General features: G+C 35.5%; 1 protein-coding gene across 1 annotated transcript; it reads right to left on the bottom strand.

Moving 5' to 3' along the window:
- Positions 1-8,986: 8,986 nt before the first annotated feature.
- On the bottom strand, positions 8,987-10,648 carry LOC121991063. The gene is made up of 7 exons (XM_042545090.1): positions 10,481-10,648; positions 10,308-10,394; positions 10,033-10,224; positions 9,774-9,956; positions 9,638-9,691; positions 9,444-9,566; positions 8,987-9,358 (listed from the first exon to the last, which is right to left on the bottom strand). The coding sequence occupies exons 1-7, from the start codon at positions 10,646-10,648 to the stop codon at positions 8,987-8,989; spliced, it is 1,179 nt and encodes a 392-aa protein (XP_042401024.1).
- Positions 10,649-16,650: the final 6,002 nt, after the last annotated feature.

The raw sequence follows: 16,650 nt of genomic DNA, 5'->3' as shown, positions 1-16,650 counted from the left end.
GTGGAGCTATTGCATGGATGAGTGTTAAGCAGAAATGCGTCTCTGACACAACCATGGAAGCTGAGTATATGGCAGCCTCTGAGGCAGCCAAAGAAGTTGTATGGCTCAGGAACTTTCTAATGGACTTAGATGTGATTCCTGGTTTGCCCAAGATCATCACAATTTATTGTGATAATAGCGGTACCGTTGCAAACTCGAAGGAACCACAAGCCCATAAGGAAAGTAAACATATAGAGCGCAAGTACCACCTGATACGAGACATCGTTAAGCGAGGAGAAGTTGTCGTCGCCAAGATTACATCAGCAGATAACCTGACAGATCCTTTCACTAAGGCTCTTCTGGCGAAAGCTTTTGATCGGCATGTGGAGGGGATGGGAATCAAATGTATGGCAACAGATATGTCAACTTAGTCTTTTAGTAAAAGTGGAAGATTGTTGGAGTGTATACTAAAAGTCTAGCTTTTGTAAACATTTATTTTTGAAATAAAAGAATCACATTCGTCAATATCTACATTTATTTGTTAAATATAATTGTTCAATTAATTTATATAGTAGATAACATGGTGTGTGGTGTCACACACAAAAGATCATATTGACGGTTCTTTATAAATTATAAATAGTTGCTCACGACTAAGATGGCAAGAAACAAACCATCGGAATAGTCGTAATGTAATTAAGTATTAGTTTATCTTGATTAATAAATTACACTGGTACACTCTAAGTGTATTGAGTAGGACCATTTAGGTAAGTTCTTTTTGTACTGACTTAGTAAAAGAACTAGACCTTAGTTATTATGGAAGTGTGTGCTCTTAATCTTAATATAATAACAAACACATATATTTAATATTTATTTCTTTGACTTATCAAAGGGTGAGGTTTAGCTCGATAAATCAATATGCCCGATAAGTTGGGAAATGATATTACTTATAGTGTGTGTTGTTGATTATAGAAGGAATCTGTGTCCTAATTATCTAGGTTGAGAATGTCCCCAAGAGGAGCTCATAAGGATTGTCATGTTAAACCCTGCAGGTGGACTTAGTCCGACATGACAATGAAGTTGAGTGGTACTACTCTTGGAGTCAGATATTAATTAAGTGAGTTGTCAGTAACTTACTTAATTAGTGGACATTTGTTATCTTAAATACAGTGAGACTAACACACTCATGATAAGAAGGAGCCCATAATGTAATTTGGGATTGGTGCGGTAGTGCGATAATAACTCTCTAGTGGAATGAGTTGTTATCGATGAACTTGAGTTGTGTGTTCGGGGCGAACACGGGATACTCAAGCTCATCGGAAGGTCAAAACCAATTTCTCCTCTAGGTCCCTAGCGTAGCCTCATTATAGCATCAAGTCCATCCAAATGTAAGGCTCTTCTTGGTGTACAAGAAGGGGGCCGGACAATTGCATGGTGACCAAGCAAAGGTCGGCCACATCCTCTTCTATAGGGGTCGGCCCTATTGCTTGATGACCAAGCTAGTAGGGGTCGGCTATAATAATTCAAACAAGGAGGCGTGTTTTGAATTTTTAAAATCTTCTCTTTGTAGAAAACTATAAGTTTTAAAAGAGAGATTTTAATTTTTAAAACTTTTCTTATTTGAATTAGGCCACATGTTTTAATAGAGAGTTTTAAAAGTTTTAAAACTTTCCTTTTTTAACCATCCCCATGGTTTTAGAAAGAAAGGAAGAGAAGTTTTAAAAAATTAAAATTTTCTATTCATGTTAAAAAAGGAAATTTTTGAAGAGAAGTTTTAAATTTTAAAACATGGTTTTAATTTTTAGAACTTTCCTTTTTTAACTTCTACTTTAGGAAAGAGATCTTGTAAAATTTTATAAGAGTTTTTCTTCTTGTAAAATTTTATGAAAAAATTATTTCATTCCTCTTATAGGGGTCGGCCACCCTTGCTCGGTGCCCAAGCAATGTGGCCGGCCATGTTTAAAAAAAATAAAATCATCAAATTTATTTTTGGTAATTGATTCAATCAAGAGGAAAGAAAAGGAAAATCAAAAGGGAAAAGGAAAAGCTAGAGGAAGATTTTAATTTTTGTAAAAATTCTTCCCTTATTTGCCTTGGGCAAGTATTATAAAAGAAGGGGTGAGGAGGCTTCAAGAGACACAACAATTCTTATTCTCTTGCTTGGAGATCTTGGTGTGGCTGGCCCCTTCTTCTTCTCTTTTCCCTTGCTCTCTTCTCCTTGGTGGTGGTGGTGGTGGTCGGATTTTAGAGGAAGAGGAAGAAAGCTTTTGGGTGGTGTTCATCTTGGAGGATCATCGCCCACACGACATCCAAGGCGAGGCTAGGAATACGGCAGAAGATCTCAAGGTCATTAGTTTACAACGAGAAGGTATAATTAGCAATTGTTTTCCGCATCATGCTAGTTATTCCTTGTTGTAAGAATTCCAAGCACAAGAGGCATTAGATCTAGTTTTTCGAATTTGTTTTTCGAGTTTGTGTTTTCTTCTTTTTCGAATTTGTGATTCGATTGTTCTTTTTGGTTAACCTAGAGTTATTTAAGGAAATTAAATATTAGCTTTCCTTAAAAGGCTTTGTCTGTGCGGTGGTGGTTGCTCCCATATCCAAGAAGGTCATGTGCCTCGCCATGCAGTCCTGAAAGCCAATTTTGGAAATTAATATTTAATGGAATTAATAACATAGGTGGATTTGAATCAATAGTGTTAAGTTCCGCTTGCAGTTCAAATCTAAATCATTAAGAACAGATAAGTTAAATTTGGAATCAATGATGTTAAGTTCTGTCTGCAATTCTTAATTTAACTTCTAAAGAACAGAATATGTTATTTAAGGAAAGGTTCGACACTTGTACAAAAAAATTTTGTACAGTAGAATCGATACGTTTTCCTAGGACTAACCAACAATGAGTTCATCGAATAACTCTCATACAGACTTTCCAAGTGGTTATCATTTATCAAGTAGAAAAGTGTTTGGTTGTGGTTGTACACTAATAGTCTTTTTGACCCAAGACAATACTGAGACTCTATATGTTGGGTTATACTTTGACTCATTTACCAACTCTATTAGGGTCATCAGGTGGTGAAATTGGGTGTAGTAACAAAATATATAGGAGTCAATGTATTATAGTCAAGGATTAACAACACATCCGTGGGTGTGGATATCTTATGTAATATATTGTTCTATAGTGTATGAAGTCTCTAATTAGAGTTGTAAGATGTTCTTTAGAAAAGGAGTTTCCTAGTTGCAAATGTGATGTCACTAGAAGATCCATCACATGATTGTTGAATCAATATATAACCCTCGATGTACCAATGGTTGTGGATACGACTGGGATATATGAGATGAAGGGATCAAACTGTACATTAACCATAATCGACTAATTCTTGCAAACACTATTCAGTGATACCTAGAGAGTTATGGGTGTTGATTGCTACTCGGAAAGCCTAGAGGTTCCACTGTACAAAAATTTTGTACAAAGGTCTGAACCTTTTCCTAGCTACCATGTGTTCTTTTAAATTAAATTTTGGATCGCCTGCGGAACTTAACACGTTTGATCCAAAACTTAATCTATTTGTTCTTTTAGGTTTTGACTTGGATCTCCTGTGGAACTTAACACGTTCGACCCAAATCACCTTAAGTTATTAATTCCATTAAATATTAATTTCCATAATTGGTTCCCAGTACTGACGTGGTGAGGCACATGACCTTCTTGGATATGGGAGCAACCACCACCGACTAGACAAAACCTTTTATAGAAATCTAATATTTAATTTCCTAAAATAACTTTAGGTTAACAGAAAAGAACAATCAAATCACAAGGAAAAATAAAACAAAAGAACACAACTTCGAAAAACATATTCGAAATACTAGAATCGTAAGCCTCTTGTATTTGGTATTATTTCCATAAATAACTAGCATGATGCGGAAAAAAAAATTACTAGTTATACCTTCTAGAAAGACCTCTTGATCTTCTACCGTATTCCTCTTCTAATCTCGGACGTTGTGTGGGCAACGATCTTCCGAGATGAGAAACCACCAAGCACCTTCTTCTCCTCCTAGCTAGGTTCGGCCAACACAAAGAAGCTTCACCAAGGACGAAGAACAAAACACCAACCAAGCTCCAAGGGATACAAGCTTTCTCTCCTTCTTCTTCTTCTTCTCCAAGTAGTATCCGGCCACTACAAAAGCTCCAAGCCAATAGAGAAGGTTCGGCCACCACCAAGAGGAAGAGAGGAAGAGAGGTTGGCCGGCCACAACACCAAGGAAAAGAGAAAGAAAAATAGAATAGAGTCGTTAGCCTTGAAGCCTCCTCTACCCCCTCTTTTATAATCCTTGATCCTGGCGAATAAGGAAAATTTAATAAAAATTTCCTTAATTCTTTTTCCATTGAAAAGGAAAAATTATTTAATTAAAAATAATTTTCTTTCTCAATTCTATTTGGCCGGCCACACCAAAGCTACAAACAAGGAGAGTTTTAATTAATTAAAACTTCCTAATTTGTCTCCAGAAATTTATAAAATTTCTCCAATAATTTAATCCCTTCATGATTGGTTTATAAAAAGGAAATTTAATAAATTAAAATCTTTCTTTTAAACATGTGGATAAAAAGAAAGTTATCTCTAAAAATTAAAATCTCTTTTAATCTACAAATAAGGAAAGATATCAAATCTTTTCTCAATCTTTTGTAGAAACTAATAAAAGAGAATTATTAATTTTAAACTTTCTTTAAATCATGAACATGGTTAAAAGGAAAGTTTTCTTAAAATTTAAAATCCTCCTTTAATCAACAAATAAGGAAAGATTTCAAATTTTAAACTCTCTTTAAACATGTAGATGATTTACAAATAAGGAAAGTTTTACCAAAATTAAAACCATCCTTTTAAACTACAAATAAGGAAAGAGATTAATCTCTTCTCTTAATCTTTTGTAGAAAGCTATAAAAGGAAATTTTTAATTTTTAAACTCTCTTTTAAAATCATGATATCCACATAAGAAATAATTTTAATAAAAATCCTTTTAAATATTCTAGTGGTCGGCCACCTAAGCTTGGGACCCAAGCTTTGGCCGGCCACCTACATGGCTCATCCACTTGGTCTTGGCCGGCCCTAGCTTGGGTTCCAAGCTAGCTTGGCCGGCCCCATTGGATGGGTAAGAAGGTGGGTATGCGATGGGTATAAATCTCTATATACTAGAGGCTACGATAGGGACCGAGAGGAGGAATTGGTTTTGGTCTCCCGATGAAATTAAGCATCCCGTGTTCGCCCCAAACACACAACTAAATTTCATCAATAATAATTCATTCCACTAAAGAACTATTATTGAACTACCGCACCAATCCCAAATTATATTTTGGGCTCCTTCTTATTATGAGTGTGTTAGTCTCCCTGTGTTTAAGATAACAAATGTCCACTAATTAAGTAAGTTACTGACAACTCACTTAATTAATATCTAGCTCCAAGAGTAGTACCACTCAACTTCATCGTCATGTCGGACTAAGTCCACCTGCAGGGTTTAACATGACAATCCTTATGAGCTCCTCTTGGGGACATTCTCAACCTAGATCACTAGGACACAGTTTCCTTCTATAGTCAACAACACACACTATAAGTGATATCATTTCCCAACTTAGCGGGCTTATTGATTCATCGAACTAAATCTCACCCATTGATAAATTAAAGAAATAAATATCAAATATATGTGCTTGTTATTATATTAGGATTAAGAGCACACACTTCCATAATAACTGAGGTCTTTGTTTCTTTATAAAGTCAGTATAAAAGAAACGACCTCTAATGGTCCTACTCAATACACTCTAAGTGTACTAGTGTAATTATATAGTTAAGATAAACTAATACCTAATTACACTACGACCTTCCAATGGTTTGTTCCTTTCCATTATGGTCGTGAGCTACTGTTTATAATTTATAAGGTACTGATAACATGATCCTCTGTGTGTGACACCACACACCATGTTATCTACAATATAAATTAATTGAACAATTACATTTATCATAAATGTAGATATTTGACCAATGTGATTCTTATTTCTAGATAAATGTTTATACCAAAAGCTAGGCTTTTAGTATACACTCTAACAATGGGATGATGCTGTTAGATGTTCTTACTATGATTCGTTGGGTACTAATCAAAATTAGTTTTGACATCCTATAATCAAGCAGTTAATCATAGGATCAGACTATTAAGGGTATGCCCATATAAAGGACGATATAGTCCTGAATCACAAAAAGTTGTGAACCCAAGGCTACTTGTATCCTTGAACTATTGAGGGTCATACAAGTATTGGTTTCCTTATTTCCCGTTGTGAAAGTCAAATTTAAGTTGTTGAATTTAGCAAATAAAGTTTGATGTGATCAAATAGTTAATTGACATCTAAAGTTTGATATGATCAAATATTATCATTAATAAGATTATGATGGACTCACATTATTATATTTTAGAAAAGTTCTAATATCTAGGGAGCCAAGATGGGAAGAAAGAAAATGACTAGATTTAATTTGAGAGACGCTCATCTCTTCATATAGATGAAGAAACACTCATCTCTTCATATTCCTTGGAGAGGTGAAAAGACATATATCTCTTTATATTCCTTGGATAGATGAAGAGACACTCATCTCTTCATATTCCTTTGAGAGATGAAGAGGCACATGTCATGTCTCTTCATCTTCCTTGGATAGATGAAGAGATACTCATCTCTTTATATTCCTTGGAGAGGTGAAAAGACACATGTCTCTTCATCTTTCTTAGATAGATGAAGAGACGTTCATATCTTCATCTTCCTTGGAGAGTTGATGGGCTATATAAAGAGAGCAGTCATCCATGAATCAAGAGTGAGAAGTATTTTTCTTTTGTCGTTCCTCTCAAGAAGATAGAGATCTTCTCATATTTTTCATCATGACAAATCCATCTCTTTGTCAATTGTTTGTTACGACCGTCTCGACGATAAATGACAATTGATCTCTAATGCGATCAAGCATTGGAAAGGGGACTCTGATAATGGACCAGATTAGACGGAGGAGGCACAAGTTCAAGATAAACAAAGATGAGCTATTTCGCTAAATCCGAAATAGTTTGAGTCATCCCCAAACAAAGGTTGTTTGAAAGGTATGTTTTGATTTATGTTTTGATTCATTTGTATAATGATACATGTGTTAATAGTTTTATTTAGATTTTACTTAAATGATCTAGTATGTTTAAATTAGATAGTTTTGCATGTCTAAATAAAAGGATTAAATTGATATTAGATGAATCATTCAAATGATAGTTTATCTTTGTTATATTTTAAGAATCTTACTTAAATGGTTAAATTATAATGCATACTTAGATTAAAGATCATACTCATGTTTGTTTTAGAAAATCCATATGAACATTCATTTGATTAATTGATAAATCATTAAATAAATTTTAAACTTCTGTTGTGCATAAGGGTATAGAAACATAATACGCGAATTTTGAATTTCGTTCCAACAATACCTACATGCTGGAGGAGGAGAGTACACCGGAGGAGAAGAGTATGCCGAACTGGTATGATTCCTAATCACTAGAGGGGAGATTGTAGTCGCCGAAGGGAAGATCGTCAGTTGTCGTGGGATTGAGTGTGCAAGGTGAAGATCAGGTTGCGAACCCTAATTTCTTTTTAAATTTAGCAATAGACATTGTTTAGTCCGTTGCTATTAGTAACAGCTAATATATACTCTAACGTTATAATCAGTTGATTTTTAAAATTTTATTATATAATTAGTGATAGAGTACTTACTCCATCACTAATAGCAATGACGAATAAGTTATCCGTGACTAATAGCGATGGAATAAATAATCCATCGTTAAAACCATCACTAATACATGATTTTCATGTAGTATCCTACATAGCTAGATCACTTCCTTTTATTCTCTCTCAAACCTTGGATGTTCATGTTAAAGTCTTGAGATTGATTTCTTCCTTCTTAACCACTAGCTTTACGATTGAATCCTTTATATCAAAGGAGGCCAGACATGTTATATGTTCGCATATAGGATTTTTTTTAGAGCTAAGTCAAGTGGATTATATGCTTATATATTAAAAAATGTACTTTAGTACAAAACTCTTAGGAAGGACACTCAGTACTCCCAGTGTGGGAAATCGCAAGTCACTCCTAGGCACTATGTATCCCGAGTATCCTATCCACTTAGTGACTCGATCTCTTTAGTCACTCTTGGAGCGAGACAACCCAACACTTTGTACTACATACATTGGCCACATCCCAAGCTACTTGAATCAGATTTAATTTGACTCCTCGATCCCACGCGAGGGGAGAAGTGTTGATATCAGAATCGTATTCCTTCTCAGTACAACAGACTCAGCCTATATGGTGTCTCAACCAATATGGTCCAACTCTAGATCAGACTCGAGTATGGTCCACATACAACCCACGACCAACAACTCTAGGTTTGTTTAATGACCCCTTAGATTTTAGAATAATAATCTTTTATAAATATTAAAGTCAGTGGAATGAGCAAGAGGAACTTGGTAATCAACCTAGCCTTACTTTCTTAATCCTCTATTTTTTTCATTACTATTTTAATTTTATTTTTCAAAATCTCATGATAACTTAAATATCAGAGGGACTTCATCATCGGGTTGACTCCCATTGCCCTTTGAAATGTTTAATCTATTTAAGTTGATATGGCCAAAATGTGAAAGGAAACTTCATCAGTAATTTTCAATGAGTGAGAGATTTCTGTCCAAGGGCAGAGCCACGCTCAAGCCTATTCGAGCGGTAGCCCAAGGGCCCAATGGTTATCAGAAAGGGAAAAACTCGAATTTGCTATTGGAAAAAGAAAAAAACATAAGAAAAAGAGGAAGTAGCGCAGGGTGATGGCGTAGCTTGTAGCCCACAACCCGAGATAAGTCCAGATAGATCACCCGGGTCGACTCTATCATTGTTTCCAAAAATTAACTGGCAGCAAGAAATATATTTCTTTTATTTGTTACAATTCAAATTCAATAATAAAAATTATTCTAATGATGAGAAATTGAACTCGGTGGATTCTGTGGCTGTGGCTTCCATCCTCCTGGGCCACCATAGAACAAGCCAGAATCGACATTGTATACGGCTTCATAGAAGGGTTTGCCAATATCAAGGAACGTTTCTGCATGCTGGACATATGGCGGGTATGGATTAAGCTCCCCATTCAAAACGGTGATGTTCTTAAAAGATGCTCCTCCAAGTTCCCCATTGCCCGTCGGAGGACTAGGCTGATCCGTAGGAGAGCTAGCTGTCGCACTCAGTTGAATCTGAGAAGAATCAGCCATGTTGTTGAAGATCTCCTTCGGCCAATAGCCAATCGGTTCTTGGTCATTGACCAGCATCCAATTAGACGTTTTTGGATCCTAGAAAAAATAAGCAGATCAGATCTTTATTTTCAAACCGTCAAAATTAAAAAAAAAAAAAAACTGAGAGTTGAGCTTCTGTTACCTTAAATATACTGAGTACCATGTTGCTTAGGGTGTAAACTAGGCCTGGTGTCGTCCTTTCACTTGTTTGGATGAAACCAGCACAATGGATGTTGAAGCAACCAGTCTTTTGATACCCATCTGTCTAAAAAGAAAATCAAGTTATGATCATGAACTATAGTTAATCGATGAAGACTAAAACATTCCAAAACTCACTGTCCAAAAAGTGAAGAAGTGAGTCAAGTTGTCTCCCTCAGCTTCATGATGAACCTACACAAGAGATAGAAGAAGCAGTGATTAGTTGAATGCAACAACAAGCCATGAGCATTGACTATTTGCGATTAATACTGACATGAAATCCAGCTTGTATGACGTTGCGGTATTCCAGAGGGCCTGTTTCTCCTTTATTGACAATGATTTGTGTTGCGCTTGTTTGAGTATCCAATACACCGGAAAGTTGAAAAACATCCAAAATAGCTGATATTCCATAGAATTTCACTGGTTCATTCAAATCCGAAAATGACACCCCAGCCGTCTGCAGATTCATATGTATAAATTCAGAATAGAATATTTAAACCCTTGCAAATGTATAGTTGCATATATATACTTACATAAGCTTCAACAGTGACAGTATCCTCTTGCAGATCTATGCGTTTGGTTCGTTGGATTTGCTTTTCTCTGATCAAATCTTCTCTTGTAGTTCTTCTGATAAGGACAGTGCCCCGAGGACAACGTCTAGGCAGCTTTACGGTTTCTGAGGATGGATTCTTGTTCATGCTCTTTGGAAACGATATAGATTTAATCTGTGTGATTAAGTGTGCATAGTCAAATGCATATTATGAGCACTGATGAAGATATAATATATAATTGAGATTGTTTTACTTACCTGAAGAGTGTGGTTCTTAAGCAAAGGATGATCGAAAGCTGGTTGTTTGTAAATATCTACACAGTCAAATGTGATCCCATACTCATCCTGTATCATTCATTTTTAAAAATAATTAAAAAATATTTATAGGAAAAATTAAAAATATTTAAATATGAGAAGATGGCGTGGCTTGCCTTGAAAGATTTGACATAAGGCTTGTTGAGGGATTTGAGCTGTGTCTGCAATTCTTTCTCTTCTGCTTCAGAAAAATACCTTGCAGTATGATCTGCAGCTACTGAGTGATACAGAAGAGCACAGAGAATGAATAAAACTAGAGCTTGTGATCCTTCCATGTGACCCATCTTTTTTTGAAGTAATCAAATCCACATACGCTTATAAAGCGGAATAAAATCTTCTAAAAAGGAATGTTTATAAATAGTGAGAGATAGGAAAAAAAAGGGGGGAAAATAGCAGGTTAGAGATGGTAACAACCATGAATGAGATTTTATTCATGATAGCGGGTTTATGCGATGTGTAATTAGTTTTCAAGATATAATTGTAAGATATTTATGAATAATTTGAGCCAATTTAATTATCTGCTTAAAAAAATACCTGCAAAAAGTAGAACAATGTTATTTTGAAGGCTATTGGAAAATTTTAATTAGCTGAAACAAGTACTGATTTGAGAATTTTGGAGAGACTTGTTGTTAAATATAATATGTATTTGAATTTTGGAGAGACTTGTTAAATATAATATGTTAAATACATAAATAGTGGTGATTACTGGAATCTAAATAATCATCAATTACAAGAATTTATTTATTCTTGGTAATTTTTTTATTAAAAAAACTGTATTTATTTAACAAACTCTAATGATTACTAAATTGATGGACTTTTTTTGCATATCATCTAAAAGAAATATTTTCAAAAATTAAAAATTCAAAGTGTAGAATCCTTTTATGTAAATTAAGTTACGTTTTTAAACAAAGAAAATCATTATTAGCAGCTGCTTGTGTATATACGTATAGTTAAGTAATGAAAGAAATTATAATTACTTTCTTAATCAAATTTTTTATCATTTATTAAAAATGCATGAGTTATAAATTTAAGAAGATTCCCTCTATCCAATTAATTTTGCTTTAATTATTTCTAAATTTATTTTATCTTATAAAGATATGGATGGAAACATCATTATCTTTCTTAATCTTATTTTAATTTTTTATGTATACCTTTATTCAATCAAATTATTAATTTTTTTAAAAATGGACTGTATTGACTCTAAACACCACCGCAACTCTTACGAGCGATCATCTTCGATATGACCAAACGGATAGTCAAATCTTTCTTTTGAAAAATGCCATCGGACAACACAAGGGTTATCTAAGCTAAAAAGGCCCAATCCACACCACAATTTTCTTTGACATTCATTTAGAGCCTTTGACACACCAAAAGAATCTCAAACTACGTACTAAGTTTAGGATAGCAAGTGTGTGCTATATTTTCACAAGTAAGCAAGATTAAACCCTCAACAAAATAAACCCCTAAGGCCTACAACCTTTGGTGTACTAAAAGAATCTCAAAGCACTAGATTTGCAATTATAGAAATGAGTACTTGCCCTTATTGTGGTAATACGCTCGCCCCCAGCGCCCCCGCCAATCCGTCCCAAGGTCAACACGGAGGAGGTAAATCACGGGCGACTACTAGCCTTTGGAATAGTGACTAGTACATAAGAAAGGCATTTATCTCGATTTTGTCGAGATTTGAACCTCAGACCTGATCATTGTGGCAACACCTCATGTGCTAACCATTAGACCCATCCGAGGGGACGAGTACTTGCCCTTATGGTTCTAGAGAAAATATAGTAAATTATAGTTATTTTATTAACTACCAAAACATATAGAATTGAAAGACTTATTATATGATAGGAAACAATAATGAAGTATCCTTTTTTTTAGGAGCCAAGTTCATTGTGGTAATCCTATGGCTTTATATCATATATCACGTTAACCTATGGCTTTATATCATATATCTCAGTCACATCTAAAAATTTTTAGGTACTTATATGACCTATAGGCTCATGATCTTGGGCAAGGTTCAAAATTTTTAAAGTATGTTAATTTTTATCTTTAATTGGAATCATACTATTTTATTATCGTGTGATATTGATTTTCGATGGAGCATGTCGATAACGAATTGAAAAGGAAATGAAGCATCAGAAGGATATGTTATTTATGTAAAGCATGATTTTAAATATATCATTTTGAAAAATTATTAAAACTTGCTAGCACTTAGCATTGACAATATCTTCTTCCATTACTTAATCTTCTTAAGGCTTTAATCTTCAATTTGTCATCAACACCGTGCATCAAAGCATCAATATAATACTGAAATAAGATATCCCCCCCATTCATCTCTCTTTCACCCCGTTCTTATTTCATATTGTGTGGAGGAGGGATTGCCAACATCACCCTTGGCTCCATCCTTGGGTACGAGATTTCAAATTATGCTCCCGAGGTGATCATGATATTTGCACTCTCATACTAATGGTCTTAGAATCGAAATGATATTTGCTCTCTTAAACCCATGGTCTCGTGATTGAGGTTCTTTTTCCCTTTCAAGAGCAACATGGCCTTAACTCTCTTGGACTTAACCAAGTTGTAGGTCGAGTTTCTTTCCCCTTGATAGGGTCAAATTGGCTTTACGTCTCCCAGTTTTAGGCAAGTCAAGGATTGAGTAATCTTTCTCCCTTTTCATTAAGAGGTCGACTCAATTTTATCTCTCTTGGACTTAGATAGATCTTTAAATCAAGCTTCTTTCCCTCTTATAGGGCCAACTTGGTTTTATCTCTTCTAGACTTAGGCAAGTCTCGGGATTGAACTTATTTATTGATTGATTGAACTTCTTTGCCGATTATGGGGTTGACTAAAACATCCTCTCTAAAACTTAGACAGGTCTCATGATTGAGCATTCTTTCCTCCTTTTCACTAAAGGGTTGACTTAGCCATCCTCTCCCAGACTTCGGTGAGTTTTGGGATTGAACATTCTTTCCCCCATACACTAAGGGGTCAACTCAACCTTCTTCACTCCCAAGTAATTGTGGGTTGCACCATAGTCTCAAGATTGACTCGTTATTTCCTCTCCTAGACAGTCACCAACTACTCTAGTTCGGGATCTACATAATTATTCTCTCCCCAACTATGTCAATCTATCTAAGTTGCCAGATTGAACATGGTGTTCTACTATTATTTCTCCAACTCCATCGATCTATCTAGGACAAAAGATTGAGTTTGGCATCTATCATTCTCTTCATGACTTCATCGGTCAATCTGAATCATAGGATCAAGTTTAGTCTTCTATTATTCTCTATCCAACTTTGTCAGCTAAGTATTGAATTTTAAAAATAAAATATATATTAATAATAAATAGACAAACTAAATCATCGAACACTAGGCGAGAGAGCTAGCTAAATTAAAATTAGATTGGGCTCGGACTAAATCTAACGGGTAGGCAAAAAGTTAAAGATAATGTTTATTCATACCGAGATTGATTCAGAGTTGATTTGATTAAGCAATGGTTGAACCAAATTTAAATTTTAAATTAATTCAACCAGGTTAAAATGAATTAGAATATTATTGAAAAAAAAATTCACTTTCTTCTCTTTTTCTCTCCTCTTTTCTCTCTATGCACGCAACAGCCTCGTCGTACGCCATTGCCATGCCTCTGTGCATCCCTCCTCTCTTTTATTTTTCTCTTCTTCGATCTCCCCCATTCCTTCTTTTCTTCTCTTTTGTTCTCCAATGGCAACAAACTATTGCTTCCCCTTTCTTCTTCTCAAGAACAAGAGCCCTCTCATTTTCTCCATTCTCCTCTCTAGCAAGCAACAACAACTACTGTCCACTCCCAACAACAAGAGAAGCAACCCTCCTCTATGGTTCTTTCGTTGTTTTTCCAACCAACCACATCCGTCGAAGTCGTCATCAGAGCCATTCGGGGTGAACACTGGAGCAAACCTAGGCCCACTGGCTAAGAGGAAAATGTTCTCCTGCCTTTCCTCTTCATAATTTTAAAAGCCACCTACTCCCCTGGCAACTAATAACATGTTTACCTTGTTTCCCTATTTTTAGTCAGCCAACATGAGCTTCCTGGTAAAAGATAAACAACAATTGTTTAGCCAATTGGAGGAAGTTGTAAGGTATATATTTATGTTAGTAGGTTAGTATTATATCGAGTTAATTGTTGGGGGGGGGATTTACTATTTGAGTGTGCATTTTTTATGTATGTGATTTGATCTTAAACTCAATTAATAAAGTCTACAATACAATATATAGCATGAGTGAAATTGTGATTGGATCATAATTAATGGGTATCTCATCATGTATAATTATGTACATATTGAAATATTCCCTTGTTGATAAATTGATGAGATTATACATCATCAATTCTGTGAGATTAACACATGTTATACTCCTTAGTTTAACCAAGCAAATGATCCTCACTAGCTGGAAATATTGGGATATTGAGAATTAACATATAGATGCTAGTTAAGGATAACTAGTTCATTAGATGTGACCTGCTATAAGATTTCATATGATTCTTTATATGTCAATGAAGATCTCATTGAAGCTCGAGTGCAAGTTTTCTTAGACTTGAAGTATTCAAGTCATCTTGGTCTTGGAAATTTATACTTTGTCATCTTAGCAAAACATCTCATAGGAGGTGTAGGTCTAGAATGATTGAGTATAAGTCAATATGCCTGAAGAATATTAAATAACCCAAAGAGGATTCACCATTTCTTTTATAAAGGCGATATATACCCTAAGACTTTTAATCAAATTATTACTCATAGGTCTTTGGCAAAAGCAAAACATATCAAGAAGATGATATTCTTGGACAAGTATTTGAGTAATTTGAATTCACATGACAAGAAACTATAACTTGGCCTAAGTATGATGTAGTCAGCCTAGTTGAGACTGACACATAAATCATGTCCTAAATCAAGTTGAGTGAAAAGAATAGACACATTGATAACTATATTTACTGAACAATTTAGAATTTGTTTTGGAATCAACTATAATTTTTTGATCAATTAAGGGTCATGATATACTACTAGGTGTATCTTGTGATTTATTTATTATTAATGGTTAATTAAAAATTACCAACATAACCTAGAACTTATTAGGTCACACGTACTACAAGAATATATGTAAGATATAATACAAGTTTATGAATGAGATTCTCACATTAAGAAAGATTAAGTCTGTTAAGACTAGAGGATAGGCAAATATGAAAAGTATTTATTGGGATGGAAGCATTAGTGGGTCACGCCTCTTGTAGATGAGTTGGATCCACCTTAGTTTAGTTATGAACCAAAATTGGTTTGGTTTTAAATTAAATTAGTTTGGTTTTAAACCAAGCTTATTGCTAATGGATTGGGTTGGCTTATTAGGTATAGGTTTGGACTTGCTTTTCAAACCCAGATAGAGATGTTTAAAAACCGCTCCTTGGGAGAAAATTAAAAAAGAAGAAAAAAATGTTTAGGATTTATTTTCTTCTCCTCCTCTCCCTCTCTTGCTATCGCTGCCAACCAAAAAGGGGAAGCTCCCTTTTGTGTCATCACAGCTAAGTCAAACTGTTGACAGCCCTACCACTAGCTCCTCTAGGCCCTTCAAGCCATCTATCATCTGTAATAACCACTAGTAGAAGCACCTCCAACCACTAGAAAGTAGCCAACAGGCTGGTGCACCCTCTTGGTTTTGTAGGGCACCAAATCGAGGCATGGATTTTGTTGCTGTAGGACCGTTAGATTCGATAGAAGGGGGGGGGGGGTGAATATCGATTCGAAAAGTCGAGTAAAAATACACAACGAAAAAGTAAATGAACACAGTTGTTTTTACTTCGTTCGGAGCCTGTGACGACTCCTACTCGAAGGCCCGTGGTCCTGGACCACTTTCGTTGGGCAATCACTAGCAATTCGAATATAATTACAAGATGAATACAGGAAATGCTAATGAAACAAAGTAATACCGACAAGGAAATTAACTAAAAACCGAAGGAGCACTTTGTCGGAGCTTTGTTGGCGTCGCAGCAGAGCAGCAGGACCAGCAGTAGAAGAGTTCTCAGATTGATTGTTTATTCTGAAGCTCCTGCCTGGGGCTTCTTTTATATGTTGCTCCGGGCGCCTGGATTCCTTCCGGGGGCCTGGAATGTGACGTAGCTGCTCAAACCGTGATGTTCCACGTGGCGACGACTTGGCTGGATATAATTTGCCTTCCGGGCCCCCGGATCCCTTCCGGGCGCCCGGACCTCTGGGCGCCCGGACCTCCGGGCGCCCGAACCACCTTGTTCCAGAAAACTCCCTTTTCC

Source organism: Zingiber officinale, chromosome 6B, assembly GCF_018446385.1.
Source record: "Zingiber officinale cultivar Zhangliang chromosome 6B, Zo_v1.1, whole genome shotgun sequence".
In the NCBI taxonomy this organism is placed as follows: domain Eukaryota; kingdom Viridiplantae; phylum Streptophyta; class Magnoliopsida; order Zingiberales; family Zingiberaceae; genus Zingiber; species Zingiber officinale.
Note: the sequence above shows the minus strand (reverse complement) of the source record. Positions and strands in the feature narration are given on the sequence as shown.

Coding starts and splice junctions, on each gene's coding strand:
- LOC121991063 (XM_042545090.1), bottom strand. CDS start 10,648: ATGGGTCACATGGAAGGATCACAAGCTCTAGTTTTATTCATTCTCTGT. Junction 10,225..10,307: donor TTAAGAACCACACTCTTCAG/GTAAGTAAAACA, acceptor TTAATCACACAG/ATTAAATCTATATCGTTTCC. Junction 9,359..9,443: donor TGGTACTCAGTATATTTAAG/GTAACAGAAGCT, acceptor TATTTTTTCTAG/GATCCAAAAACGTCTAATTG.